The following is a 27,781-nucleotide window of genomic DNA, read 5'->3' as shown; positions in this document are numbered from 1 at the left end:
CTATTGCAGTCAACCAGGCACGTGTATGCTACATTTGTTAAGACCACATATTGGTATTAAAATGTAAAACTTTGTGTCTGATCGTCAGCCAGTACTATTGGTCATGGGGTCATTTGATGAAACTCCCTGCTGCTGCTCATTCCTGTTTGGATCTAGGGCACTGGAGTGGCAAATGCACTACTGTCAGCCATGGCAGATTTAAAAATGAAAGATTAAATGCCAGCGGGATGAAAAGTACACACCAAATAACTCTCATTCTAAAAGGGGATCGCACGCACACGTACGTACGCATGCTGGACTTTATACCCATGAGAAAAGCTCATGTCAATCAGTTTTGCAGATCAGTGTAAATCTACTGCATGAGACAGTGAACATCAGTCACAACACGCAGGATATTCTGAGAGTTTGAGCTTCTAATCTCATGATTAGTGTTCAGTGTGCTTTCTTTTTCTTATTGTTTTACTTCTGCTAGAGAAAACATGACAGCTTGGTACTTTCATGTATAAAAAAATCACATCTAAAATGTACTTAGATGAATACTTCTCTAAATATATTCTTTACACAACTTGTCAGCGTTGGGCCAAATCGACAAGGTGTGATCAAAGGCTCAAAGGCTTTTAATTTATCTGGATTTTACATGAGCTTAGCTAAACAGCGCCAATTATGAGAGCGAGATAAGAGGTAATTGAGACAGCGGTGATTAACGACTCCAGAACGAGAGGATGATGGATAGAGGTTTTAAGCTGGAGAGAGAATGGTGTATCTGCAGTCACAAAGGGATGTAAGGAATTGGAGGGGAAAAACGGACAAGGCAGAGCAACATAACGAATTTGCAAAACAAGGCACAAGGCTTTGAATAACATGAAATGATGGAGCCACGAAAGGCACAACAGCTGTGAGCCGACAGGGATGACAAGAGATCTGTGCGCGACAGGGAGAAAAACACAACATCAGATGATGCACTGTAAACACACTAAGGTTTGTGTTTCAGGAGAGATGGGGGCGTAGAAAAAAATGAGTGATGAGAGGAAAGAGAGGAGAGGAAGAGGTGAGTTTAAACAGGCAGGGTGAAAGAGGAATGAGGATTGATAGAGATGGGGGAATGAAACAGTACAAAGGCTTGGCCTGTGAGACCCCTGTAGGAGTGGGTGATATGACAATATGTTATCGCCATTGTGACAAATTATGTCACCATGTGCATGCATTCAACCTAATGAGAGTGTGTAGAGCACAACTTAGCTTTTTTAACATGATAGTTACTTTTAATGCATGTAAAAGGTCACATTTCTTTGTTTTTCAATTAGCCACAGCAACATAGTCCAGTTTGGAATGTTCATAATCTAATCTAAACTCTAAAAGGCTAATCTAAACTCCAACCTAAATTCATATAAGTAAACTGAGTTTTTTAGATTGCCCTGCAATGGACTGGTGGCCTGTCCAGGGTGTATCCTGCCTTCCGCCCGATGACTGATGGGATAGGCTCTAGCACCCCCCATGACCCTGACGGAGAAGCGGCTTGGAAAATGGATGGATGGATGGATGGATGGATGAATTTTTTAGTTAAGCATGATGATATCAGAATGAGCAGATAACATTTAGAAAGATTGCTTAAATTTAGTGACAAATTTATTATACTCTGGAAGAGTAAAGCGTTTGGGACCCTGGGCTACTGCAGTAAAATGTCTGCATTTTATTAACGGCATTGCATTTGCAACACCTTAGAAATAAAACGTTAGATTTCTTTGTAATGCATGTTCTGTAGCAGCAAATGCCTTCATAAGGAACTTTCTCTCAGCCAGCAATGAGCTAACTCTGTAGCAATGGGTGAAAATCTTCTTCAGACTAAGAAACTTTCAGCTGGCAACAGGCCAACTCCTCAGTGATGATTGATCTCTTTTGGACTGAGGAACTTTCTCTTGTCCTGCAACAAGCTCCATAACAGCAAGTTAGCAACAGCAAGTTCTTTGGACTAAAAAAAACTTCCTCTGACGAGCAAAAAAAAAAACTTCCTCTGGCGAGCTAACAACAGGTTCGCAGAATGTGAAACACTGGGTAAAACCAAAAAGCATTATATAGCTTTTGATAGCACTTTAAAAAGCAGCACCACTGGTTCAACTTATTACAAAAAATTAAATACCATTATATATGCTGTGTATCGTGTATTGTAAGGTAATCTGGCCCACTCCTAGTCCCCAGCATGCTCTGCTAGGTCACAGTGCAGTAACCCGAGTGGGAGGAGATTGTGCTGAATCAGTCTCAATCACTGAAGGTGACCCTCTCTGCCTTCCTCCTTTTCCCTCCCCCTCCATCTCTTTCTCCCTCCCAACCTTTTTCCCTTTCTTGTCCTCCCTCTTCATCTTCCTGCTCCCTCTATCCCTCTTTTCCTGTCCCCTGATTTACGTCTTGTTCTTGTTCTCTGTCGTACCTTTCCTGTACATTTCTTCATCCCTTACTCGTCTCCTTTTCATTCGCCCTTTTGCTCCAGTCCTACACCATCACTTCATCTCCCCCTCTCTCTCTGTCTTGCTCCATCTCGCTCTCGTTCCTCTCCTCCTTGTCACCTGATATTGATCCCCACTCCCCTCCTCCTGTTCCTTCTTCTGGGCCACGATACAAGACTCTGCCTCAAGGCTGTGTGTGGCTCTTTCTGCTTGTAACAATTTAACGGGGGACAGCTCTTTTTGCTTTCAATATCCATGGATCGCGGCCTGGGCCATCCATCAAATCTCTGATTTATATTCGTAGTTGTTCTGAGCAACCGACATGTCAAGGCCCATTTGGTCAGAATAATGAAGAAAGAGGGAGAACAGTAAAGGTATTGACTAGTGGGTTAAACTCTTGGAATATAAGGAACAATACAATGCCTAAATGCTGCTTCAGTTCAGTGAACCTCTTCAACAAACAAGGTTCGAAGTGATGCAGCGCATTGATTGCCTTTGTGCAGCAACATTTGTCTATGTTGGTCAAAGCGTTAACGGAATTAATAAATTTGTACACTGTTGCACTTTATAGTCATTTAGAAGGTGGATTTTGAAGTTTACGATGTGTTGCTTTTTCTGTAGTCCAAAAACACATTTTTAAACCAAGTTCCATGTTGAACATGATAGTTTTGTTCATATGCACAGTCCATTTAACCCTTTTAAATGGACAGGGTCCATTGGCAGGCCAAGAGATTTATCATACACGTCTATAACCCAACGACAGCTTAGCCAATTGACTAGTCTCTATTGCAATGCCGAATAATAAGCCTGGGCTTTTAAGAGGTTAAGAGGTCTGCTGCCTGACCCAACAATACCTTGGATTTTGTGCCGGGTTCAGGACAGTTTTTCAGGTTCAAGTTGGATCTCTGTAGTAATGTTATGGTCTACGTATAGCTACGATTGGAATAGACAGAGTTTCAGGCATAGGTGAACTTGCCCCTGAAGAATATCAGAGAAGAAATTCAACAGGACATTGCTATTACACCACTGATGATGAGAAGCATGTGCTGGGTTTAAAAATCGCTGCTTGTCAAGCTCACTTGAAGTGTGTTAAGCATTTATGCAACTAGCAGCACTAGTCAGAGGAACTTACAGGGTTAACAGATGATCAGAGAAGGGTGGATGCTGTTCTCTGCTACGTACGATCAGTAAATGCATAAAAATATACTGATAAATACTGTTAGCCTATTACAGATGTGTGAAATATCCCAGCATGACATTTTCCATCCATCAACTCAGGCTCTTAGTAACAACGCAAAGCACTGTGAAATTGTGTCTGAGATAATCCATCTCTGTTTACATTAGGGTGTGTAAGCAGGTTTGGGTATGAACAGCAGTAGTCAGGCCTGATCCAGTCACATCTTAAATTTGCAGGTACAGGTTCGAGTTCAGGCTACAATTTTAATGCCTGTGCAGACCTTTAGTCAATTTATAGTCTGTTTACATGCATGCCAGAACAGTCTGACTTAACTATTGTGTAAAATCAAGACTTTTTTGACACTCTTCTTTAGATTAGACACATTTGAGCTATCCCTTTATTTTTAAAAAGGCCTTTTTTCCTACCTAAACATCTCGTTATCTATTTGTAACAAATTGTGTGGTGCTGTAAAAAATGTTCCAAAAACTTTTTACACCACAGTCAGTGGAGCAATTTACATATCCAAATGTATCTCAAGTTTTCTGGCAAATCTTGACCTGAACCACTTTTTAAGTGCACTAACCTTGTATCAATGTTAGTAGGACCATGAGAACTGAGCTGTGCTCTTTACATGGTCATATCTTAAACTACACAGGTTGTCTTGGTTTAGACTAACGTCAAACTATTTGTATGCATGCAAACATAGTAATTGATTCCTTCAGGATAGCAATGAATACAGAATAGTGGCCTTGAGTAAAAGAGATACGAGGCAAACAATAATAAAGCAGAGAGAGAACTCACAGATGGAGAATTGTCAGCAGATCTCTGCCCTACTCTGTCAAGGATAAACTGCAGCCCGCTATCCCACCATCTTACTCTCTCTCTCTTTCTCTTGTCTCTCCCCTGCTCTCTCTCCCATCACACCTTCACCACATCTCCTTGAATATGTATGAAGGTGAAGCGTGTGCCCTGCATATGATCAGACAATTAATGAGCAGGCAAAACACATGAACTCTGTAGGCTGAACTTAAGCAGGCAATCTGTATGGTCTCATCAGCGGACCCTCAGCTATCATATCAGCCCAAATGAAGATCACACTGTGCAACAGCCAGCTGACTACAATAAGAGGCTTTAGGACTAATTGGTCAGCAATTGGTCTGAAGTCAGAAGGAACTGGTCTAATGTCAGAAATTAAGAGGATTAGAGAATGGAAAGGGGCGAAATTGAACATGCTGTTATAACAAAACTTTGTATCTATGAAATGGTAGCTTTACGGGAGAAGAAAAAAACATTCCAATCTCTTAAAGTAAATTAAACTAACAATTTTATATTTCAAGTAATTTTGAACCACTTCTGTTGGTCAATTTATCACAAAATGTTAACAGTGTATGTGGCAGCTGTGTTTTTAAAACGATAATCACTATAAAATTTGGAGTTTTTCTAGGTTTTAATATGACAGCAACAATATGGACGTCCATGAGCGCACCCTCACAGATACAGTATTAGACACTGTGACAGTGAAAGACGGACACAAGCTTGTCCTAGGTGTCATGATAGATCAAATCCTCCCCTCCATCCTTTCTTTTTCTAATCCTCTCTTTGTTTATCACCCTGCATCTTTATTTCTCTCTCATTGCCATACTTAATAAATGGTTCTTAATAGTAGTGTAACCTTGACTGCTTCAAGAGCCTACTGCAACACACAGTAAAGTCAGGGTCACAGCATTCATCACTTCAGTACAGGACAGGACACGTCTTGCATCATACACACACATATGTTTGTATTCCTGTCTTTCTGTATTACTGTACCCGAATAAAGCTTAGCCTCAAGATTCAAAGGGAATCTTTTGCACTCTCTCTTTTTTCCTTTTTGGCATTTAAAAAAATCACATTTTATTTTTAATACTTTATCTATTTACTTGATCTTTTTTTTTTTTTTACACCATTTGGTCACCAAAAAGCAGTGGCAAACCGTGACTATTATTATACATGTCCACCGCTAAGGCTTACAGAAGGACTATTTTTTCTCACTAAATTGGTCCCACCCATTGGAAATCACAACAAGATTGGTTGAGTCCACTGCCTCTCCCTAATTGTGTTAGTAGTTAATAAAATATGTGAAGCCTTCAGTCAAGATCCTAGAGACCAATAGGAGAGCTTGCTTGGCCGGATCTACTTAGCTAAATCTAAAAGGAAAAAAAATCCTCATTGGACAGTTTTGTGTTGGGCATTTCAAGAAGTTAACCTCTTTATTTCCAACTAAAACAGCAATGAAAGAGTAGTATTCCTAAAAACATCCCCTCAAGACACATAATAGCTATGTTTATACATGTTGTCCACACATACACACCTGATACACATCAATTACCAAGTGATACGGAAATAAAAGCTCACAAAAATCACCCACTTGGGAAATCCAGATAGCTCTCACACCTGATGATGACGATACTGATGATGTAAGAGCAACGAATGCTGGACATGAAAGTAGTAGCACATTCACACACACACGACCACAGCTGAACAGAATACTTTCAAAAAGTAGCGCTAGCTTGATAACCGAAAACTGAACAGTTCTTGCTCTTGATGTATTCAATGTATGTAGAATCCAATTGGAGCATAAGTCGATAAATCACACATGTGACTTTCAGGTAATGACATGTAACATTAAGTACAAAGTACAATACCAATGCTCAGCCTAACACTTGCAAACATGTCCACAATTGAGGAGACTGTTCAGTTAAGTCATCCCTCAAAAAAGCTCAATAAGGCTAAGAATACCTGGCTCATCACATTGGTTTATCAGTGTACTCAGGCTTTAGCAGAGCTCAGTAACACTGAGATTAATAACTGATCATCACATTGATTTATCAGGCTACTCAGACTTTAGCAGAGCTCAGTAACACTGAGATTAATAACTGATCATTACATTGAGTTATCAGGCTACTCAGACTTTAGCAGAGCTCAGTAACACTGAGATTAATAACTGATCATCACATTGAGTTATCAGTGTACTCAGGCTTTAGCAAAGCTCAGTAACACTGACAATAATAGCTGATCATCACACTGATGTATCAGTCTACTCAGGCTTTAGCAGAGCTCAGTAACACTGAGATTAATAACTGATCATCACATTGAGTTATCAGTGTACTCAGGCTTTAGCAGAGCTCAGTAACACTGAGATTAATACTTGATCATCACATTGATTTATCAGTCTACTCAGGCTTTAGCGGGAACTTCCATGTTTGTAAAGAGCTTTAGAGTTCATGCCATGCACTTATTTTAAGATAGTTAATGAACAAGCAATAATGGTCTTTCGAAGATTGTGTTTTTTTTACTTACTAAGTATTTTAAAAGTTTTCTCCAAAAAAGGAATTATGAATACTTAATTCTGAAAATGTAATGTGGACTCAATACAGATATTTTTTTAGTATAGTATAGTATTCCCTTACATTTCCAAGCCTGCCTGTGACCAGAACTACACTACCACTAAACTAGTCTCCAAACCAAACAGAAACCTTAACCTTAGTGTCCTTTAATGTTAAAATTACACCAAAGGTCAGTCGACAACTGTTTTTTTGTTGTACTTTATATGTATATATTTTTTCTTTCCATTAGAGATATCTGTCCATAATAAGACTACTATGTATAACAATGTATTACATTGAAAAAATAAAATAAAATTACATCTAAGCATTGAGGTTTGGTTATATGACTGAAAGTAGTTTAAAGGTCACACCCTGTGATACTTTATATGAAGAATCCCCTAGAGATGATCTACAGATGCAGATCTAGTGGAACTGCTGATTATCAACAAGGTTAGGGTCTGGTTTTAGATTAGGTTTAGGAATTAAATTAAAGCTGGGGTCTGGTTTAGATTTTGAGCTGAAGTTAAACTTTTAAGTTAAGCTTGGTTTTAGGTTTAGGATTAGCTTTTGTGTTGAAGTTACGGTCAGGTTTATGATTTGTGTTTCATTTAGTGGAATTCTGCACATTCAAGTCAAATGGGAATTTCACCATTTTTGAAAGTATGGATCGATGATAGGCAGTTGAATTATTATGATGTAAACAAAGTCATTCAGAGTGGTCTGATGTGAAATGATTCGTTGTATAAAAACATATCGATGCCTTTATACTATTCGTTTGTGATGGCAAATATAGCCATTTTATTTACTTTCCAAAAATGACCAGTGAACCTATGTATGTTTATGACTTACATCTCAATGTTTTAATTCTAAAGAAATCCTGAAAACTCAATGAAATTTCCTTCCAATATTCAGTTGCATTAAACAGATATTATGTTAGTTAAACATGAGCGTTACCTCACATTTGAGAAATGTGAAGTAACTTTACTAGTATAGCCTTCACACATCAGTCATTTCAGTTATCTACCACTGCCATCTTACTCTCTCACACACCCACATTCACTTTGACACGCACACACAGCCAATACCAGTATTTAAATTAAAACTCACCTGCATGGGCTCCGACACATTCTCCTCAGCAGTTTGGCTGTACAAAATCGCTGATCATGGTAATATTATGTGAGAAGTATTTTGCTTTATGATGCCCTGGCTGCATCTCTTCGTTGTGGATATGTAAAATGCACTTAAGACCAACCTCACAACTATCGTAAAACAATGGCTCGATTTTAGAAGCATTAAACTCTATCCTATCACTCCAATTTACCGTACTTCCGGGTTGCGAGAGACACGCTGGCGCGTTTGGCTGCCGCTTCTCCCCTGTTAAATTTATGTTGAATTAGGTTTAGTTTTTGTTTTAGTTTTTTAGGTTATTTTTAAGTTAAAATTCTACTCGTATTGCTCACCCTGGATTAGGATCTTGTACTCTGTGGGCGACATTTGTTCCCTTGGGTTTGTTTCGTCTGATCTTTTCACCTGTGGCGTGGGCCGGCACCGGTGTTAACACTTGGATTACTCGCCCCTGTCCTGACTCTGCTCGTGCTGCTGGGATTGCCCACTGGACTTCGGGAAGCATTGCTGGCCCGGCGTCTCTGTTTTGGCTCTTACAGATCGTCTGATCTTTTCTCCTGTGGCGTGGGCCGGCACCGGTACTTGATTACCCGCCCCTGTCCTGACTTTGCTTGCGCTGTGGGGATTGCCCACTGGATTTCGGGAATCATTGCTGGCCCGGCGTCGCTGTTTTGGCTCTTACAGACCGTTTGATCTCTTCACCTGTGGCGTGGGCCGGCACCGGTGTCAACATTTGGATTACCCGCCCCTGTCCTGACTCTGCTCGCGCTGTTGGGATTGCCCACTGGATTTCGGGAATCATTGCTGGCCCGGCGTCTCTGTTTTGGCTCTTATGGAGGCTTCCAGCATGGCAGTAAGGACATTAAGGTACTCTTTTATTGAACTATATGTTCTACAAAACACTCGGTGTAAACCCCCGGACTCGCTTTATCATCTTCGCAACCTCGGCATTTTGCGGAGACCTAAATACTCTCACCGTGGTTCAGGCCGGACTTTTATGTATAAGCAGCACGCGAATACTATTTCTACACTCTGGACCTCATGTCGTCGTACGATTGCTATGGGAATATCTACTCGAGCTAGTGGTCGGATACTGCACTACGTTAAAACCGTAAATCTGCCTGCTTTGAACACTGATTTTAATGTTAACTGTGCTTTACTGAATGTGCGCTCCCTTAATAATAAAGCACCACTCATTGCTGATGCTATTGTGGAGCGCAATATTGACCTGCTGTGCTTAACAGAAACTTGGCAGCAACCCAATGATTATTTTGCGCTGAATCAAACTTTACCAGCGGGCTTCTTATATGTATGTCAACCACGTTTAACAGGTCGGGGTGGGGGACTTGCGGTGGTCTACCGATCTAATCTTAAAGTTAGAACGATCCCACTTCCCCCTCTGACCTCATTTGAATGTCTTTCATTGCTCATTACTGCCTCTAGATCTGTTTTAATTCTGCTCATATACCGACCACCGAAAATGTCGCCTGTTTTTATTTCTGAACTCTCTGACATGCTCTCTTCTTTTATACCTGTGTACTCAAATTTGCTGCTGCTTGGTGATTTTAATATTCATGTTGACTCCGAAAGCTGCTCATTTGCCAAAAGTTTTTTAGATCTTCTTAATTGTTTTGACATTGTTCAGAATGTGAATTTTCCTACCCATAACAAAGGTCATGTACTGGACATTGTCTGCTCTACTGGCATAACTCCTACTAACCTGCATGGAGTTGAGCTGTTTATATCTGATCATAAGGCTGTGTTTTTTAATGTTGTTCTACCATGTTTTCAGCGTGGGCAGCGCAATTCACGACAGTTCTCATTCAGAAATACAAAAAACATCTCTCCCTCTGTCCTTATGGACATGCTCAGTCAGATAGATCACTCTGACTTTAATAGTGACAATGTAAACCAGCTTGTGACTCACTATGACATTACCCTCTCTGCTATCTTTAATGAATTGGCACCATTAAAGACTCGCAAAGTATCTTTCACCCAGTCTGCCCCCTGGTTTACACCAGAGTTGCGCAAGCTAAAGTCTGCTGGTCGTCTGCTTGAGCGTCGCTGGAGGAGAACTGGCATGATGGTGCATGCCCTCGCTTATAAGGATCATGTTGGTTACTATAAAGAGGAGCTGCAAAAAGCAAAAACACTTTATTTTTCAAATGTCATTCAGTGCTCCACTGATAATCTGCGAGGTCTTTTTCAAACAGTTAATAAGCTGATCCGCCCTCTGAATTGTTTTCCTTTAACACCTTCGGCTGATCTCTGTTCAAAGTTTATTAATTTTTTTAATCTGAAAATCGACTCTATTTACTCTCAGTTTGCTTTTACGCGGCCTATATTGAATCATCAATCTCTCTCTGTTCAATTCTCTGGTAGTTGCCTTTCTAATTTTTCTACTGTTAATGAGAGTTTTGTTGGTGAGCTTATTATGAAATCTAGAGCCACTACATGTCAGTTAGACCCCATTCCAACACAGTGGGTGAAATCTTGTCTCCCTGCTATTTGTCCCCTTATCACCAAGGTCATAAATGCATCACTCACTGCAGGCTTGGTCCCTCCCTGTTTGAAATTAGCTGCTGTTACTCCTGTGCTAAAAAAACCTGGCCTTGACCCTGAGAATTTTGCTAACTTTAGGCCCATTTCTAATCTTCCACTCCTGGCCAAAGTATTAGAGCGAACGGTTGCTTCTCAGCTACACGAACATCTGGAATCGAATGATTTGTATGAAGTGTTCCAGTCTGGTTTCAGGAGGAACCATAGCACAGAAACGACTCTACTCAGAGTTGTGAATGATTTGTTATTAGCTGCTGACCAGGGGATGCTAAATGTATTGATTCTTTTAGACCTGACTGCTGCGTTTGATACTGTTTGCCATAACCTGCTACTTACCAGGCTTGAGACACTTATAGGTATAAGTGGCACCGCTCTTTCCTGGTTTAAGTCCTACCTATCTGATAGGCAGCAGTTTGTTTCTATTGGTGGCTACAAGTCTGATTTGTGTGCGCTGTCCCGTGGTGTCCCCCAGGGATCTGTACTTGGCCCTCTACTTTTCATTTTATATATGCTTCCACTTGGCAACATCATTAGAAGGCATGGGCTCCAGTTTCACTGCTTTGCGGACGATGTGCAGATCTATGTTTACTCTAAACCATCTCATACCTGTCCGCCTGCTGTGCTAAGTGACTGCTTACTTGATGTACGTGCCTGGCTGGTTGAAAACTTTCTAAGCCTTAATGGTACTAAAACTGAGGCCATACTGATTTCCTCTCCTGCTACTGCCAGAAAGCTCAGTAGCCTTGCTTTCTCTATACCAGGGTTTGTTGTCTCCTCCTCTGCTCAGGTTCGAAATCTGGGTGTAATTTTTGACACAACACTGTCGTTCGAACCCCACATAAAAAATGTCTGCAAAACAGCCTTTTTTCATTTAAAGAACATTTCCAGAATTCGCCCATTTCTGTCCTCTGCTGCTGCTGAGATCATTACTCATGCATTCGTGACCTCTAGATTAGACTATTGTAATGCAGTGTTGCATGGTCTCCCTACCCGGCTTTTAAACAGACTGCAGTATGTGCAAAACTCTGCTGCTAGGGTGTTGACCCATAAAAGATCTTGGGAACATATTACACCAGTATTGAGGGATCTCCACTGGCTTCCAGTCCAGTTTAGAGTACAGTATAAAATACTGGTAACTGTTTTTAAATCTCTCCATGATCTTGCCCCCACTTATTTGGGTAATCTACTTCAGATGTATGTTCCAACTCGCACTTTACGCTCCTCTTACTCTCATCTCCTAATTGTGCCTTCTACAAAATTCCGTACTCTAGGTGATAGAGCGTTTGGTGTTGCTGGCCCAAAACTCTGGAATGGGCTTCCACTACAGCTCCGTACATCATCATCTCTATCATGTTTTAAAGCCGGTCTTAAAACCTATCTCTTCCAGCTAGCATTTGAGTGAGAATTTCTCTCGAACTTCTATTTATTTTAGTTAAGTCTTTTATTATTGTTTTATTTTTATTGTTGTTATTTTATATATTTTTTTTTTCTTAGTTTATTTTATATATTGTTATAAATCTTAATGTATTATCTGTTTTACTTTTTTTGTATTGTACAGTGTCCTTGGGTCTCTTGAAAGGCGCTTTATAAAATAAAAGTATTATTATTATTATTATTATTATCACTAACACTATAAGCTATTCTAGACTGAAGTTTCCCCAGAACGCAGCATTTCACATCAAACTACGCCGAATGACTTTGTTTACATCTCAGTGACTGAATTACACGGAAATTTTGAAAATTCAGCGGAGCTCCCCTTCAACCTTCAGTTGCGTTAAACAGACGAATAGCTGAAGCTATCAGTCAGTTACAGACGAGTGTGACCACTTTTATTCGAGAAAAGCGAAGTATTCGTCTAGCTTAGCCTCGAAATATCTGTGAGTTTAGATATCTGCCACTGTCATCTCACTCTCTCACACACCCACATTCACTCTGACACACACACACACACACACACCCAATACCACTATTTATATTAAAACTCACCTGCGTGGCCTCTGACACACACACATTCTCCTCAAGCAGCTCAGCCGTTCAAAAAGAGCCCGTTTAAACGCGTCTATATACATTGACCCCAAACTAGACTTGACCCCTAAACGGTCCAAAATACGAAAAGCGGTTTTTAAAATCCCTTTTACAAAAACAAAAATACACAAAACGTAAGATAAATGTTCGCCACAAGAAACGGTTCAACGGCAGGCTGCCTGAAAACGACCGTTGAGAACTTTTAAACGCCACAGAACTGAGCGCGAGCTCAGAGAGATGCTCGGAGAGGGACGTTAGCCAGCTGAGCACGAGAGCAGCAGTGATCTGTGACAGGAGGGAAAAAAGCGATAGCGGTTTGAAAAAAGAGAGAGAAAAAAACGGTCGAGATTCTCCGATAAACAGAGAGAGTCCGAGGCGATGTGGCGTGTTGGACACCGTAACGTTAAACAACAATGAAACACGTCGGTACCGCTGAAGGATTCAGCTTTAACATCGGGTTATCATCCTGTCAACAGCTTATCGACTGACTTTCACACTTTCACAGAGACATTCGTATCGCAACCTTACCTTCAGTTCCCCGTCCCTCCTCAGCATGGTGTCTCCCCCTCCCCGGGCGTAATTTAACTCTCCAGTTTGACGGATTTTCTCCACTGTGGAAGGTGGAGGGTTACATATTGAAGGCGGCGCTGGAGAAAAATAGCAGCTTACAGCGGCGAGGTGTTGATGTTAAACTCGGGGAACCGTGTCAGGGACGTCCCGAGGGTCTCACTGCTCCGGAGTAGCCGAGGCATCCTGCGACCCTCCCCCGGGGTAAGAGCTGTGCTCACGGCCGCATGGTGTGGAATATCCCCCCTAGACACGGGGAAACAAAAGCGTAATAAGGATAAAGAAGCGATACCCGGAGAGACAGACGGGGGATGAGGGGAGGGAAAAGAAGTAATAAGGGAGAAGAACCGCCCCTACAGTGTAAAACGCGTCAGGTACTTTGGCAGTTTCGTTAAAATGCACAGATAAGCGAGAAGGAAGGTTAAAAGGCGAAGAGTAACTTAATTCAAGTTAAATGAACGCACTTTTAATATGATCCGGATTAATATTGCGTTAGGGACAGTTGGCACTCATTGCTTGAGGCAGAAGTGGACATTTGGCCAAACTCTCCAGGGTAGTTCGTGGTCAGCAGGTGTGCTTGTCTTCTAGTGTCACGCTGTATGAATCCCTCGATGGATCACTCAGTGCACCGTCAGACATAAAGGATACACTACAGGCACATTTCTCTTCGTGCAAGATTTTAAAGGTTCACTATTTTCACTTTCCTAGAGGAACATTTGCACAAAAGAAGCCTGATAGTCGAGAGTGTACGTATGCTAACCTAGTGCATCTTAAAAATATATAATTGCCATAGAATATGGAGCAATTATTTCCCCTAATTGTACTAAAGACATATCTTTAAGGGTACCACAGCAATGGCCACCCCAGTGACAGTGTAACACCTTTCCAGGAGAGAACTAGTTGAAAGTAATCTTGGGCTCTAATGCCTGAGCAGCTGTACAATCGTGTATTAACTTTTCGATTTGAAATGCTGTGAACGCTGTTTATAACGGTTAAACCTTATAGGTTGGTGGCTGTAGAGTTCAAACTCTTAGGTGGGTTTGGAGTGTGTATGTGTGTCTGTAGCAGCACAACAAAAGAAAGCAGATAAAAGGAAAAGCAGAACCTATACGGAGTCCACAACCACATGTTAGCACACTAAGTAGTATGTAAAATAGTGCAGGAGTTAAAGCATGGAGGTGTATGGTAGGGGACAGAGGACTGATTCATTATTGGTAAATTATAAACGTCCAAGTAGTCTTAAGATACGTCGGTTGAAAATGTCAGTTAGATTTAGAAATGTTTCCTTCAAAAATGAACGATGTACCACTAAAGAAGTACATATTTCTGGCATTGAATGCAATAAGTCAATCGTTCATCTGCATTTCCAGTAGCATCCGTCCATTGGGCACAACACTGAGGGATCTAGGTTATGTAGCTTTACCTAAGGTTCATATGTGGTCGGTCATGGAACGTACACAGTGTGTTGCATTCTGGGAAATGTATTGTTTTTTTCTTTTTCTGCTTAGGAATAGCCGCCCAATTTGACTACATTTCCCAGCAGCACCCCACGCTCATCGAACATGGCCTCGCCGGAGCGGCAACGAGAAAGCGAGGGTACTGCGGAGACGTTAAAGACAGACGATGGAAAAACGAAACCAGGCCCAATTTCATTTGGTTTTAGTAAAACGCTAATCAAAGCGAAATCCGAGAAGCCAGAGGAGCGAGATTATTTAATAGAAGTGGAAGGCAAGGAGCTAAAGAGGTAGGCTAATGCTACAAGCTAGCTGGCTAAACCAACTTAACCCAACCTACTGAAGATGCGGTACCGGTTAGCTGGTTAGCTGCTAAGTTCGCCAATGGTACAATTGATGAGATTCAATTTTAATTATAATTTAACATGTTCACGTAAGCTTACATAACATTTGGTCTGATTCTTGAATAATAGAAAGTTGCTTTAGCCTCTAACGGTTGCTGACCAGGTTTTGAATGAAAGACCGCGATTTAACAGTTTCTCTCTTCTGTTGCATTGAATTATGTGCAGCACGAAACCAGTGGAGAAACCAAAGGAGCTAATCATTCCGCTCATCCACAAAAACCGCTGGTACAGAGAAGAAGGAGCGAAACAGAGTGACAAGAGGGACGAGAAAGCAAACTCTCAGCCTGAGGATCAGGACTCGGTGGAGTCTCAGGCTGTCAGAGAGCTTATTGAAGGTATGGACGCTTCTTATTTGTTGTTATACGTGCTTGTGAAGGGGCAGTCCTCTTTTGGTTTAGGGCAATCATTGACATTTGTAAGCCCACAAGAACATCTTTCACCTAAATACCTCTTTACTTGATACCTGAGGCGTGACCAGATGAAAACACTGCACGTCAGTCTGTTTCTACAGGCTACTGTCAGAACTAAGTCACTGCATAAATATGACTAATGCTTGTTCTTATCTCTTTGCCCTCCTGGGCTTGTCTGAGAGGATTGCATGTCATAGGAAGGCATTTCTTGTGTACTTCTAAACTGAGGCAAGTCACGCCTGCTTGCTTATTGTGGGAATTAATTCACTTACATTTTGCAGCTTCATGGTAAATATCCATGCGTTATATTGGGAAAATAGAGTTTTCTAGCATAATATAAATGTCCTGTATTTACCCTTTAAATATTCTAAATATATCAAATGTAACACACATGTTATTATAGTGACAGATCAAAGAAGAATAAAATGATTTGACACAAGTGTCCACCAAACCCAAATGTGTTTGATCAGTCAAGCCGTGTTTGGTTTACGAAGTTATAGTGTTGCAGATGTTATTACTGTGGAAATGTTTTTTTTTTGTGTTTTTTTTTCTCAACTATTACTTTAATGCTGTAAATCATGCCTAGAGTTTTACTTGATTACTCCCCTTTTTCCTCCCTCAGAGTCTCAGAAGCAGCAGGAAAGATGGAAGAATGGCCCTCAGATCGACCAGAACTTGTCCATTCCTCTGCTCATGCAGAACCAGGCCCCGAAGGGCTTTGAGGATGGAGACCATGTCAAAGTGGACCTCCGACCTGAGTCGGTAAGTCAGAAAAAGGAGGAAAGAAGTTTAAAGGATTGTAGACAGACAAGCCTTATGGACAGCCTGCTAGAAGGGGTGATCAGCTCGTCTTTACTTACCAGAAGAATGCAACCAGCAGAGGAGTTGAGCTTCAGATAACTGATCAGATGAAGAATTTCTTATATAGAGGCTAGACAGACGTTTTAGCTCCGGGGACTGCATTTCAGTGCATGTTCCGGAATTTGATTGTAGCGAAAAACGTTATGGACATGAGACATTCATGGCACGAATACGATCTGCAGTCAGAAGAATCCCTGTGTGTCTGTGTTATGTATAGGCCCATCACAGTTATTACGTAGCTGCCTGACCATAACTATTGAGCAGATGTTAGTTTTCACAGTGTTTTATGCTGCATGCATTATTCAAACATATTTACCGAGGCATATCATGGGACTTAAAAAACAAAACAAAAAAAAAACATAGTTCTATTTTCTGACTTGTTGCTATTACACCTTTAGAGGGCAGCGGTGTATAATGTTTGTGTATTTGATGTTTGTTAACAACTTTGGAGAGCTGGAGTAAGTAATGCTTGTTTATTTAATGTTTTTTTATTCGAGCTGGAGTTGTGTTTGTCATTTGTGAACAATTGTATTGTTAATCGCAGTTAGTTATATGGCAGTTAATTGTCAATTATAATTTCATGAATGTGACAGGCCTGTTTATGTAGAATATTATGGGAGAGGTAAACGTCCAGGAAACATAGTCAAATGTAACCATCATTAGCACAACAGTAATAGCAATGATTGCAATCTTTATGCACAATACAGAGAAAACAGTTGCCTTAAGACTTATACAGAATATAGAAAATATTATATGTCAAACAGTTCTTTAGAGTTCCTACATATGAGACACTGAATTACTGACCTTCAAATCTTTGTGTAAGTGAGTGGAGGCAGTATTTTGTAGTGCAAGTGTTTCTTTGAATTGTTCCGTTTTTAGAACAAGTGATCATGGAGATGGAAAGATCTGTGCAACGGTAGAGACATAAGACATTTTTAGAAGGTTTAAATGTAATTAATAATTAGTTAAATGACTTTACTTGTTACTACAGTTAACTACAAAGTGTGTACAATACACATTCTTAAGTATTAAAGTTCTGGTGAACTTAGAGAAACTTTGTGAATTAGGCACTGCGATTATTCCCCAGTGCTGCTCTTTCTATCAGACAGTTGTTTCTGGCTTTTTTTCCTGTGGTATTTGTGCTGTATGAGTGCATAGTAAAGCCAGGCTAATAGATTAGTTGGCCAGTAATATCAGCTGATATTGCCAACTCAGTATTTAGCATTTTTTGTTTAATTTTTCTGGGCTGCAACATCACTGTTAGAAATGAGCGGATGTAGACTGAGATATCAATGCTTCTGATCCCGATGTTACTTTTTGAGAATACCAATACTGATATCAGGTTATTTGCTTTGGTATCACTTGATATCGGAGTTTGTTAGTATACCAATTTTAATGAAGTCATAACCTTTAGCATGAAGTCATTCTATAACGCTAAAACATCTTGTCTATAAAAGAATTGATGAAAGCTAAAATACGAGGCATAACGTCACTTTTTTCCCCCCCACAGACACTGTCATTCCACTAAGATGCCATTGCTAAGCAACGGCTTTGACAGCTGTGGGAGATGCTCAAGCCATTCGAACGTTTTACTTCTTACTTTGCGCACAAACAGGTTACATTTGACCGACAGCCCATTTGGCCAGGCTCTGAAGATGAGACTACACTAAATTCTGAAACTGTCATCACCACTGAGCAGCTTTTCAGTCGGCAGTTGTGACAAAAGAACAGCTAAACAACCTGGAATCAGCCACATATGAGCCAAATACCATTCGCCAAACAAAGTGGGCTGTAAGATGCTTTATAGACTGGCTGGAACAAAACACCTTTTAATACTGAAAAAACTGATAGTGAAATGAGTTTACTCTGCTGGTCTGTGTAAGGAGCTGGGGAATGAACTGCTGGCTGTGCAGTGAGTGGAGTTCATTACTCTGACGTAACAACAAGCTGCTTGTTAAGGAACTATAATTTGGTGGAGGGAACTGTGAACATTAAAACATATTAAATGACACATTCATAGCACAATTTATTAATTTAACTTATTTATTTATTTAACTGTTGAACTTGAGGTCATGTGTTATCGTGTGTAATCGCATTTGGCTCGTGCCTGCAGGCAAAACACAGCCGTGATGTTATTTTGCAATAAGAAATTCCCTCTCGTGTTCTGTTACTTAAATGAAGAGCAGGAGTATAAGAAGTGTAACAGTTGAGAACTGAAGAACATTGCATGCAGAACAGCACTACTTAACTAAGTGAATATAGTGTAGTAGATTTTACAGTGTCAAATTTTTACTGTTTTAACAGTAGAGAATCTGAAATTATATCAGTTGTCTGAATTTTTTAGCTCCAGTAGCAATTATAAAATGTTCGCATCGATGAGGCCCAAGTCCATAGTGTATTGGTCTTGGCTCTGTCTAGTTCAGTCATTTGCATATGGCTGTGTCAGCAGGGGGTAATTCAAGATCGTGTACACATGCAACAGCTCCTCCAAACACGGTGTGTACTGGCATGTGTGTGTATGTGTCTGTGTGGGCACGTAGGTTTGTGTTCTGAAGAAAAGGGCGTGTCTTAATGAAATGAGTGATGAAGCACACTGCCAGGTCCACAGTGCTTACTCAGCATTTCTCTCTCTCTCTCTCTCTCTCTCTCTCTCTCTGTCTCTCTTCCTCTCTTCCTCTCTTCCTCTCTTCCTCTCTTCCTCTCTTCCATACTGTGTCTCATAACACACAGAATCACAGTTGTGCATTTACTCTGTGAGTGCAAGTGGAGGTGTTAGCCGTGTTCCTTTCTGGTGAAAGTCATTAAGAGGGAACTGCACCCTTTCTGTAAGGAGGCAAATTATCACCTCTACTGCAGGCTGAAGTGTATTTATAATTAGTGGGTTTGTTTAGCATTGTGTGTGTGTGTAAAGGATGGGATATTTAACGCTTTCTGTGATGAGGAAAGTATCCCTGCAGATTTTGTTAGTAATCTAAATGCACATCTCCCAAAAGAATGAAAACTGGCATAGTAAATACTGAAAAATGTGATATTAGAATTAGTTGGTAAGATAATTTGAGAATTTTCATTTAAACATATTTTTAGTTTTTTCCCCTGAGGTTAGAAAAGGAATAGCTTAATAACACTCTTATTGGCTGTTTTAACTGGAAATTAAATAAATGAAAGGATGGTATTTTGCACAGTGCTGTACATATGTCCAAAGTCCCATCTCGTTGGAGTAGTATTTAAAAATATTTTTTGGCTTTCTCTGCTTTAGTCCACAGAGGCAGACTATGAGCGTGTGCCAGTGGTGGCGTATGGCATGGCCATGCTGAAGGGAATGGGCTGGAAGGAAGGAGAGGGCATTGGTCGCACCTTCAAACAGTAAGCTGGTCTCGCATATAATACCTTAGGAAAAACAAAATCTAAACATTAAAAAGCCTCTATCAAAGAATAGACTAATCCTATTACAGCAAAGTGCTGTATGGATTTCTTGTATGTTAGGTGAATGATATATTGTTATATACCATCTGCATCTGGGGTAAAGTGAAAATCACTAGGAGGAGCCCGCTGTCATTAGAGAGAACATTTACCCCTCTTGTGACTTATGTCAGCGTCATGCTAATAGGATAATCATACAAGGACGGGGCAGTGATGATGAGAGATTATGTTTTCATGTCACAAATTCAGTGAGGAATTATATGGGCGCGCCGATGGGATTGAAATGTTTGAGGCCTCAGGTCCATGCGCCTGTTAATCTCAAACGTGTAAAGCGCATCTGTGCACATACAGACATGGAGGAGGGCAGACTGCTCTGGTTAAGAGCTTATTGGTAGAGGAGGGTATTTAGGAACAAATCTGTTGCATGCTACTGCGAGCTGGGTGCATGTGTGTTCCTCTCATTATGCTCTTAAAGTCCCAGTAGCATTATTGTTGTCAATATGCGTTACTCAAATATTTAATTTATACTTACATATTTACATTAAATATCATGTATGCCCCCTTTTTCCTCTTGATGTCACTTACAAAACCATAACAAAAATGTAAAGGATCTTTTTCTTTCTGCACAAGACTGTATGCACAACAATTCAAATTACATTCATTACATCAATTACATTAGAATTTACAATTTTTCGGAAAGAATTTAAGCTAAAAGAGTACACCGATTCGGTAAATACATCTACTTTGTATCTGTGTTATTTGTCCATTTTATCACCTCTACTTACCCTATAGGTGCACTTTGTAGTTCTGAAATTACAGACTGTAATCCATTTGTTTCCTTTGTTATTCTCCTTTCAGCCTGTTCTTTAATGGTCAGGACCACAACAGAACAGATATTATTTGAGTGGTGGATCATTCTCAGCACTGCTGTGACACTGACAACCCTACCTTGTTGGGCCACCTTGTAGATGTAGAGTCAGAGACGATAGCTCATCTGTTGCTGCAGAGTCTAAGTCATCCATCAGAGGTCACAGGATGCTGGTCACAGGATGCTGTTGGTGAACTGTTCTCACTCTGTAATTGTAGAACTACAAAGTGGACCTGCATGGTCAGTGGAGCAAGTAAAATGGATAGTGAGTGTGTTAAGAGGCTGGTTGGTATATATTAAATTACAACAGGCTTTTGCTATAGCCAGTGATCAATTCTAATAGCTCAGTAATTTCTAAAAGAGTAATATTTGTGATAGCTTTGTGTCACAGGGCCATGTCTCTTCTCAGCTCTAAATGATTACCGGCTTTTCTTCTGTAACTATCTTAATCTCTCTCTGTTTCTTTTAGAGATATTAAGCCTATAGAACACCAATTAAGGCCTAAAGGCCTGGGTTTGGGGGCTGATCGCTCTGCTATTAAGGACCTGGAGCCCTCAGGGCCTCGGCGGCCCCCTAAGCCCGGGAAGGAGAGGGGACAAGAAGATGAGGTGCTGGTGCTGGGGCCTGGAGGGTATGTGCAGGTTGAGAATGGAGCCCATAAAGAACTATATGGAAAGGTGAGAATGGCTGTCCATAAATGCAAGCTGTTACAATGATACCTTTATGTTAGTCTCAGCCTCAGATGCTCCACCCACATGCACACAGGAGCATCTGATATCTATGGAAAGCTAAGCTGTCCCCAATTACAGGGACTTTGTCAGTTTCATTCTGACGTTTGTGTAAACACACTTACATGCAGTGATTTCTATCATCTCAATGGGTCACACACTTTCCCTTACAGTTGCCTGCTCTGTGCACTATGATGTGAGCCTTTTAGAGTTATGAATATAGTAGATAGATTGTCAAGTGTGTGAAGTTCATGGTGTCACATTTATAAAATGTTCTATGGATAGATAGATAGAGAGAGAGAGAGAGAGAATGAATGAATATGAGAGAAAGAGAGTTTTCTACGAAGCTATTAAAAGAGAAATCACATGTCATGACAGCCGTGAGAGCCTGAAGGAAGGTGGGGCCATGAACCCCGGGTGCAGAGACAGCCCATTGGGGGACGATGGTGCCCATGTCCCGTGCGCCACCTCCCAGGCACTGCATACAATCCCACAGCAAGGCCACTCTAATAGACTCGATGTTTGAGCCTGGTGACCGAGCTGCAGAGTGGAGGCTGGGCAGCGGACCCTCTTTTCCTCTCCGCTCAGATGCTCATGCTACCTTTAACGAAAGTAAGCTGATGCTGATTCACCATTGACAGCATCGATGCCTTTAAAACAAGCAGAAAGGAAATAGAGAGAGGGGGACGTACAGCAACAAAAGCACTGGTGAGCTGAAAAGCTCGCATGTGAGAAAAAAAGGCTGAAAAGTCTAGCTAGGCACCCCTGAAAAGTGATGTTATTGGGATTGTATATGTGCTTTGTGTTTGAAAATAAAAGAAAAAAGTTTGCTGATGCACATGTCAGTTTGTTTCCTGGGTTGTGTTTTTGTTGTAGCCCCGTTTAAAAAAATTACCTGCCCATATGCGTCATACAATAACAATAATATATGGTTTGTTATTTTGCTTGTCAAAGTAGGTAGTTCTAAGGTAAGGTGTGGAACACACCAGAGATTCGGAAGATAGGTAAAGACAGGCAGAGATTACCCTTGTTTTGAATTTTACACACAGAGCAAGCATGGGTCCCATATTTCCAAATGGCCAGAGGTTGTATCTTATCAAAACAACTCTAGAATACATTCTTATCTTGTGCTATTGTTTTAACCAGTGATTGTGTGCAGATAGTCTGAACCAAAGAAAAGCAAATCTCATTTTAGCACTTCATTCTACTGTCTAAATGTAGCACGAGCCATTCTCTAATTAAATCTGTCTCTCTATTTTACTCTTTCTCAGATAGAAGGAGTGGATCCAGACAATGCCAGAGTGGTGGTGAAACTGGCTATTGGAGGAAAGTCAGTGACCATCAGCCAGTACTCCCTGCGCCTAGTCCCTCAAAAAGAATATGACAAATACAGCAAAGACCTCAGTGAGTCTATGGCTTTTTATACCAGTATATCTGAGGCATGTCCATTGTTAAAACTGCTTTTATTACTACAAATCAAAGGTACACACTGTAGTCAATAGACCAAGATATGCTTAGTGTCCTAAGTTTGCTTGGTTAGTTTTGTGCTGGAATTACAAGGCTAATGTAACCAGTAATTAAAGCTTATACCCCACCAGTTAGCATCATGCAAACTGTACTTGGACCTTGAGTACGCCTGCTCTGCATGTTTTGCCGTTTTTCCTGGTCTTACATGAGTGCTAAATAACAAGCCCTTCCTGAGTTGAAGTCAGGGTTCAAGGTGTGGCAGAGGTCTTAAAGGGGACTCCCTTAATGGAAGTTCTGACTGTGCTGACTTGTATATTGATGAATACAGTTTGCTTTAAAAAAATAATAAAATAATTAATAAATAAAATAATAATAATAATTGTCAGGTTTACTCTTGCAGGTTTTTTTCATTAACTTTATATTTGTCTGAATATCTTTAATTTTTATAATATCTTTCACGCTTTTCTTACAGATTTTTTAACAGAATTTTTACAGATTTTTTTTTTGCTTTATGAGTATCTGGTTCTCAATGTAAAAAAATGACAGGAAAAGAGAGTCTGTTTCTTCTCTGACAAAAACACATCAGCAAGTGGGCTTGATGGCCAATCTTTTCTCATATAATTCAATAAAATATATTGTTTTGGTAGTTAATTGTTAAAGGTTTGTGGCATTGGCAGGTTTGTTGGGTCCTTTTAAGAAGTAAAACCAAATTCTGATTGTTTGCTGGACAAATGGGTAAAATTCCAGTCGTATGTTGACTGTTCACAACAATCGTTGAGAACGTCTTGTGTGATCATTACCTGTTATATATTTTCGACCCGCCTCAAATGAAAATCTTTGCTAACAGAAACGTAGGCCTGATTATTGGCTTATTGCATGGCTGTTGGCAACATTTATTTTCCCCGTGTCTTCCGACTCGGAGTTAATAGTATCCAAGGTTTTTCTGCAGTTTGTGATGCATTCGAGCTTAAACCTTCTCCGGTGCGAAACTGCCGAGGCAGCCCCAAGATCCAGGTTACTACTGTTCTGAAATGTTGGGGAGAGAGAGCGTGTTAGAGGTCAAAAGAGTTCCAATTGTAGAAGTGGTTCTTCTATGACCGATGCTGTTTGAGTTGTCAGTTTTTTTTTATGTGATTGCAAACAAGTTTTTTCACTTTTTTCACAGGCTGCTCTGAGAACACTTAGACAAGCGTACACGTACAGACCTAGTTTAGAGTCCTCATATCAAAAAGTTTGCAGTTGCTGATAAGAAGCTTTGCTTTGATTTTGTTGTGATTCTATAAATACATGAATGCTATGAATAGCGCGTTGTCTGCTTTCGGGAACCATCATAATGCTGGACGCATTCATGAAGTGTTTTGTTTTTTCTGCCAGAACAGATATGCTTCCTGTTTAACTGTTTTAATCAGTTTTTCAGTCCACACTGGCTACACTAGACATGCTTCTAATGTCCATCAAATTGGCAGCTTTTCCATCAAGATTGTTTTGTTTTTTCTTTCTTTTTTTGCATGCGTGTGTTTAAGTGTAAAGTCAGTAGAGAGCCAGTCAAATCAAATGCACCCACTTTGTTTAACATATTAAACACCATACAGACAGCGACATTTGAAGCATGATATAAAGCAGTGTGGATGATACAGCAAAAATACTAGTGTTGATATTATACTACTACATATTGTGATACACCATGTGTAACACATGATCAAAGACTGGTTTGACTTTTGTTAAATTACATTGTTTTGTTGGATTCCATTCATCAAAACACAGACACTTGTGAATTGTCAGGTGCTCACAGCACACAATAAAAAAAAAAAATTGTGATTGATTAAGCATTCTCATTTGCACATTGCAGCCTTCAGCGATACCCGTATTACAATCTCTTCATTTTGCAGGTCGCCTCAGCAAAGCACACAAGGAAAAAGAGAAAGAGAGAGAACAAGAAAAGGAGCGAGAGAAAGAGAGAGCCCAAGAGCAGCAGAGGCGAGAGGAGAAAGAGTCGAGCTCGAATGGCAGAGACGAACGAAGAAAGGATCGGCACTCGGGGAGAGAGAGGGAGCGAGAGAAGGAGCAAGAGCGCCACCAGAAGAAGAGAAAACACCGGGAAACAAGTGCAGACAGGTGACGCCTCTGATCGCCTCTCAGTTCATTTTGGTGAATGAATGCAGTGTAAACAGCAAAAATGAACAACATGTCTGATCCAGATAAAAACTGAGCTAAAAATAGCTTCTAATTAGACACCTGTCTTGCTGTCCAGCAGGCTCGGTCACCTTTGGTATTTGATTCCATCCCTGAAACATCTGCTGTAACTAATTAAGCCTGTAAAAGAATGTGATGGTTTATACCTGGTGAGTGGCCCTGTGACATAGAAGCTTTCTTCAAATTAGAGAGAAGCCTCCTCCTGTGAAAGAGTCTCGGACCTCTCCTGCCCCTTCCTGGCTCCAGAGGGACCTCCGTGTGCGCTTCATAGATAAAACCTTCAAAGGAGGCAGATACTACAACTCAAAGGTACTGTCCAATCCTGCTTCTAGCACTGCAGCTAACTGCTGTGTTTCAGTGCATCAAATCATTTAAAAACTACACTGAACACGCAAGTGACTGGACTACCTGTTTATGCACAAGTATAAACCTATTTTTTTTAATGTTTGAAAATAGCTCAAGAAATGTTTGCGGGGCCAAAAATGATGGAAAGTGAATATTATGGATTTTAAGGAAGGATGTTAGCAGAGGTGGCTGCAGCAGCAGAAACCGAACTGTTGTTCTGTGCATATGCATGTTTAACTTGCTCTTTCCTGCTGCTGTTGCTTGCTGTTCTGCTACTGCTGAGACTTGCCATATTCAGTAAAACATGAAGTGTAACGGAGTTAATAACTTTTTTGTGTGTGTTAAATTTGAATTTATTCCACTAGATGACTTCACCATTCCTTCAGTCTCGGATGTCTCTAGGACACTGGTTAATTTAGTAGATTGTTCCATTTTTCTGAAGACAGTGAAACACTGCTGAGTTTTGATTAGTCATTGGTATCCACAACTGTGGTGTTAATGCAGATTCTACAGTCAGTTGCTATTTTATTACACTCCTTGAATATTTTCATATTGGAATCGCCTAACATGCAGATGCACTTTGTATTATTTACTGACTTCAGTCCATCTGTTGCTACACAGTTATCAGCTGGGTCCACAAAGAGGTTTATCGGTTTATCTAATAAACTGACCGCTTAGTGTATATAACACATAGATTGATATTTTCTCTGGTTAACTCTGATTTGTTTATTCTGTTTAGATGAGGATTGAAGACGTCCTCACTCCACACGTCTGCGTGTGTCGTACAGACGAAGGGCGACTCCTGGATGGTGAGAAACGTTTTCATTTAGCATATTTATGTCTAGCCTTTGAGAAACTACTTGGTAAATTGAGCCATGTTTTGAGATGTTTGTTTCCTGTCCTTTTCTGTTAGATGTAAAACAGACAATGCTAGAGACCATCGTGCCCAAAGGCGATGCTGACTCTATTATGGTGGTGCTGGGTGAACACAGAGGACAGGTACACCACCTTTATACTCTTAAGTTGTAACTTGCACAGTATATGAATAAATGCATATATTTCAGTAAACACAAACTGTTTAAGAATAATTTACTTTGTGGGCAGGTGGGCCGTATTCTGAAGCGAGACAAGGAGAAGTGTCGGGCGATGGTGCAGTTGGAGCGCTACGAAGAGCAGATCTTTACTCTGGACTATGACGCTATCTGCCACTACATGGGTGGAGACCATTGAGAAGCACAGCAGAACACACTGAACCAGCCCATCACCAACAGTGACGTGCTGCAGGTTGGATATTTTTCAGACCAGGAACCACACAGCTGTCTCGCCTTGTCATGCATGGTCTCCAACCATGACTTGATTCATTGAGTAAGATGTTACGCCATGGTGGGCTGGACCATGACGGACTGTGAACCGCTTTGTCCTACCCTGATCGCGGACATTGATTGTCCTCTTAAGGTCATGTTATTGTTGGCTGGAAAGACTGCATATATTTACATATTGGAGGGAAAAAGTTTAGCTTGATCATTCTTCTCTGCCAGCTGTATAAACTCATCTGTCCACCTCATCTGGAAAATTACATTAAAAATGAACCATGTGTAGTAGTCAGTCTGTTTAGATTTTGTATTTGTGTCATAAGAGTCTCTGCACTGCTAGTGTTATGTTTTTATAATAAAATTGATGTTTATATAAACTATTCTTGGTCATCAAACATGATGGTGAGATATGAGGGTTAAACATCCAAGATTTCTTGTAAAATGTGGCGGCACGGTGGCGTGGTGGGTAGCGCTGTCGCCTCACAGCAAGGAGGGCCTGGGTTCGATTCCCCGGCCGGGCGACCAGGGTCCTCTCTGTGTGGAGTTTGCATGTTCTCCCCGTGTCTGCGTGGGTTTCCTCCGGGTTCTCCGGTTTACTCCCACAGTCCAAAAGACATGCAGTCAGGCCAATTGTGTAAAAAAATGATCAAATTGTAAGTCGCTCTGGATAAGAACGTCAGCCAAAATGCCGTTAATTATACCATATCTAAAAATATTTTACTATCATGAATGTACATGTCATGGTAACCTGGACAACTATATTTTTGACCAATTGGTATTGTAGGAGTCTTTCCCAAGGACTTTTATTGTGGCATTATCATTCTGGTATTGGAGTATAGGGAAATGGGGTGCTAAATTATTGGTTGTAATTATAGACCATAATTCCAATATCAGGCTGCAAATATTTTCCCATTTATTGGCAAATGACATACTGTGGCTGATGCATTGTGTGTTGCCTAAATAGTAACATCAATAAGGTACACTATATTGCCAAAAGTATTCGCTCACACACGCATATGAACTTGAGTGACATTCCATTCTTAATCCATAGGGTTTAAT

At 40.5% G+C, this 27,781-nt stretch overlaps 2 protein-coding genes across 8 annotated transcripts in view; one reads left to right on the top strand and one right to left on the bottom strand.

Moving 5' to 3' along the window:
* LOC108412149 (membrane-associated guanylate kinase, WW and PDZ domain-containing protein 2) overlaps positions 1 to 13,171 on the bottom strand; it is a 107,987-nt gene extending 94,816 nt beyond the window's left edge. For 2 of the 5 annotated variants that reach the window (XM_037536089.1, XM_037536091.1), the window contains exon 1: positions 12,654 to 13,171. In XM_037536089.1, the coding sequence (XP_037391986.1) occupies positions 12,654 to 12,736 (83 nt within the window). In that variant the 5' untranslated portion in view covers positions 12,737 to 13,171. Of the gene's footprint in view, positions 1 to 8,090; positions 8,138 to 12,653 lie in introns of those variants that run through there. The other 3 variants (XM_037536086.1, XM_037536087.1, XM_037536088.1) reach the window with 2 other exon arrangements.
* On the top strand, positions 8,882 to 27,010 carry gpkow (G patch domain and KOW motifs). 3 transcript variants are annotated; one of them, XM_037536093.1, is made up of 12 exons: positions 8,882 to 8,961; positions 14,768 to 15,003; positions 15,283 to 15,452; positions 16,150 to 16,289; positions 19,645 to 19,751; positions 21,146 to 21,353; positions 22,676 to 22,808; positions 24,761 to 24,986; positions 25,253 to 25,373; positions 26,149 to 26,218; positions 26,323 to 26,408; positions 26,514 to 27,010. In XM_037536093.1, exons 2-12 carry the CDS (start codon positions 14,822 to 14,824, stop codon positions 26,637 to 26,639), a joined length of 1,569 nt encoding a protein of 522 aa, XP_037391990.1. In that variant the 5' UTR covers positions 8,882 to 8,961; positions 14,768 to 14,821; the 3' UTR covers positions 26,640 to 27,010. The 3 variants fall into 3 exon arrangements, with proteins under 3 accessions (XP_037391990.1, XP_037391989.1, XP_037391991.1); XM_037536092.1 differs by having other exon boundaries at positions 8,888 to 8,975; XM_037536094.1 differs by lacking the exon at positions 8,882 to 8,961 and adding an exon at positions 13,444 to 13,463.
* The last annotated feature ends 771 nt before the right edge of the window (positions 27,011 to 27,781 follow it).

The sequence above is a fragment of the Pygocentrus nattereri genome, chromosome 29 (assembly GCF_015220715.1).
Source record: "Pygocentrus nattereri isolate fPygNat1 chromosome 29, fPygNat1.pri, whole genome shotgun sequence".
Classification (NCBI taxonomy): Eukaryota; Metazoa; Chordata; class Actinopteri; order Characiformes; family Serrasalmidae; genus Pygocentrus; species Pygocentrus nattereri.
The sequence above is the reverse complement of the archived record's forward strand: the minus strand, read 5'-3'. Positions and strand labels throughout refer to the sequence as shown.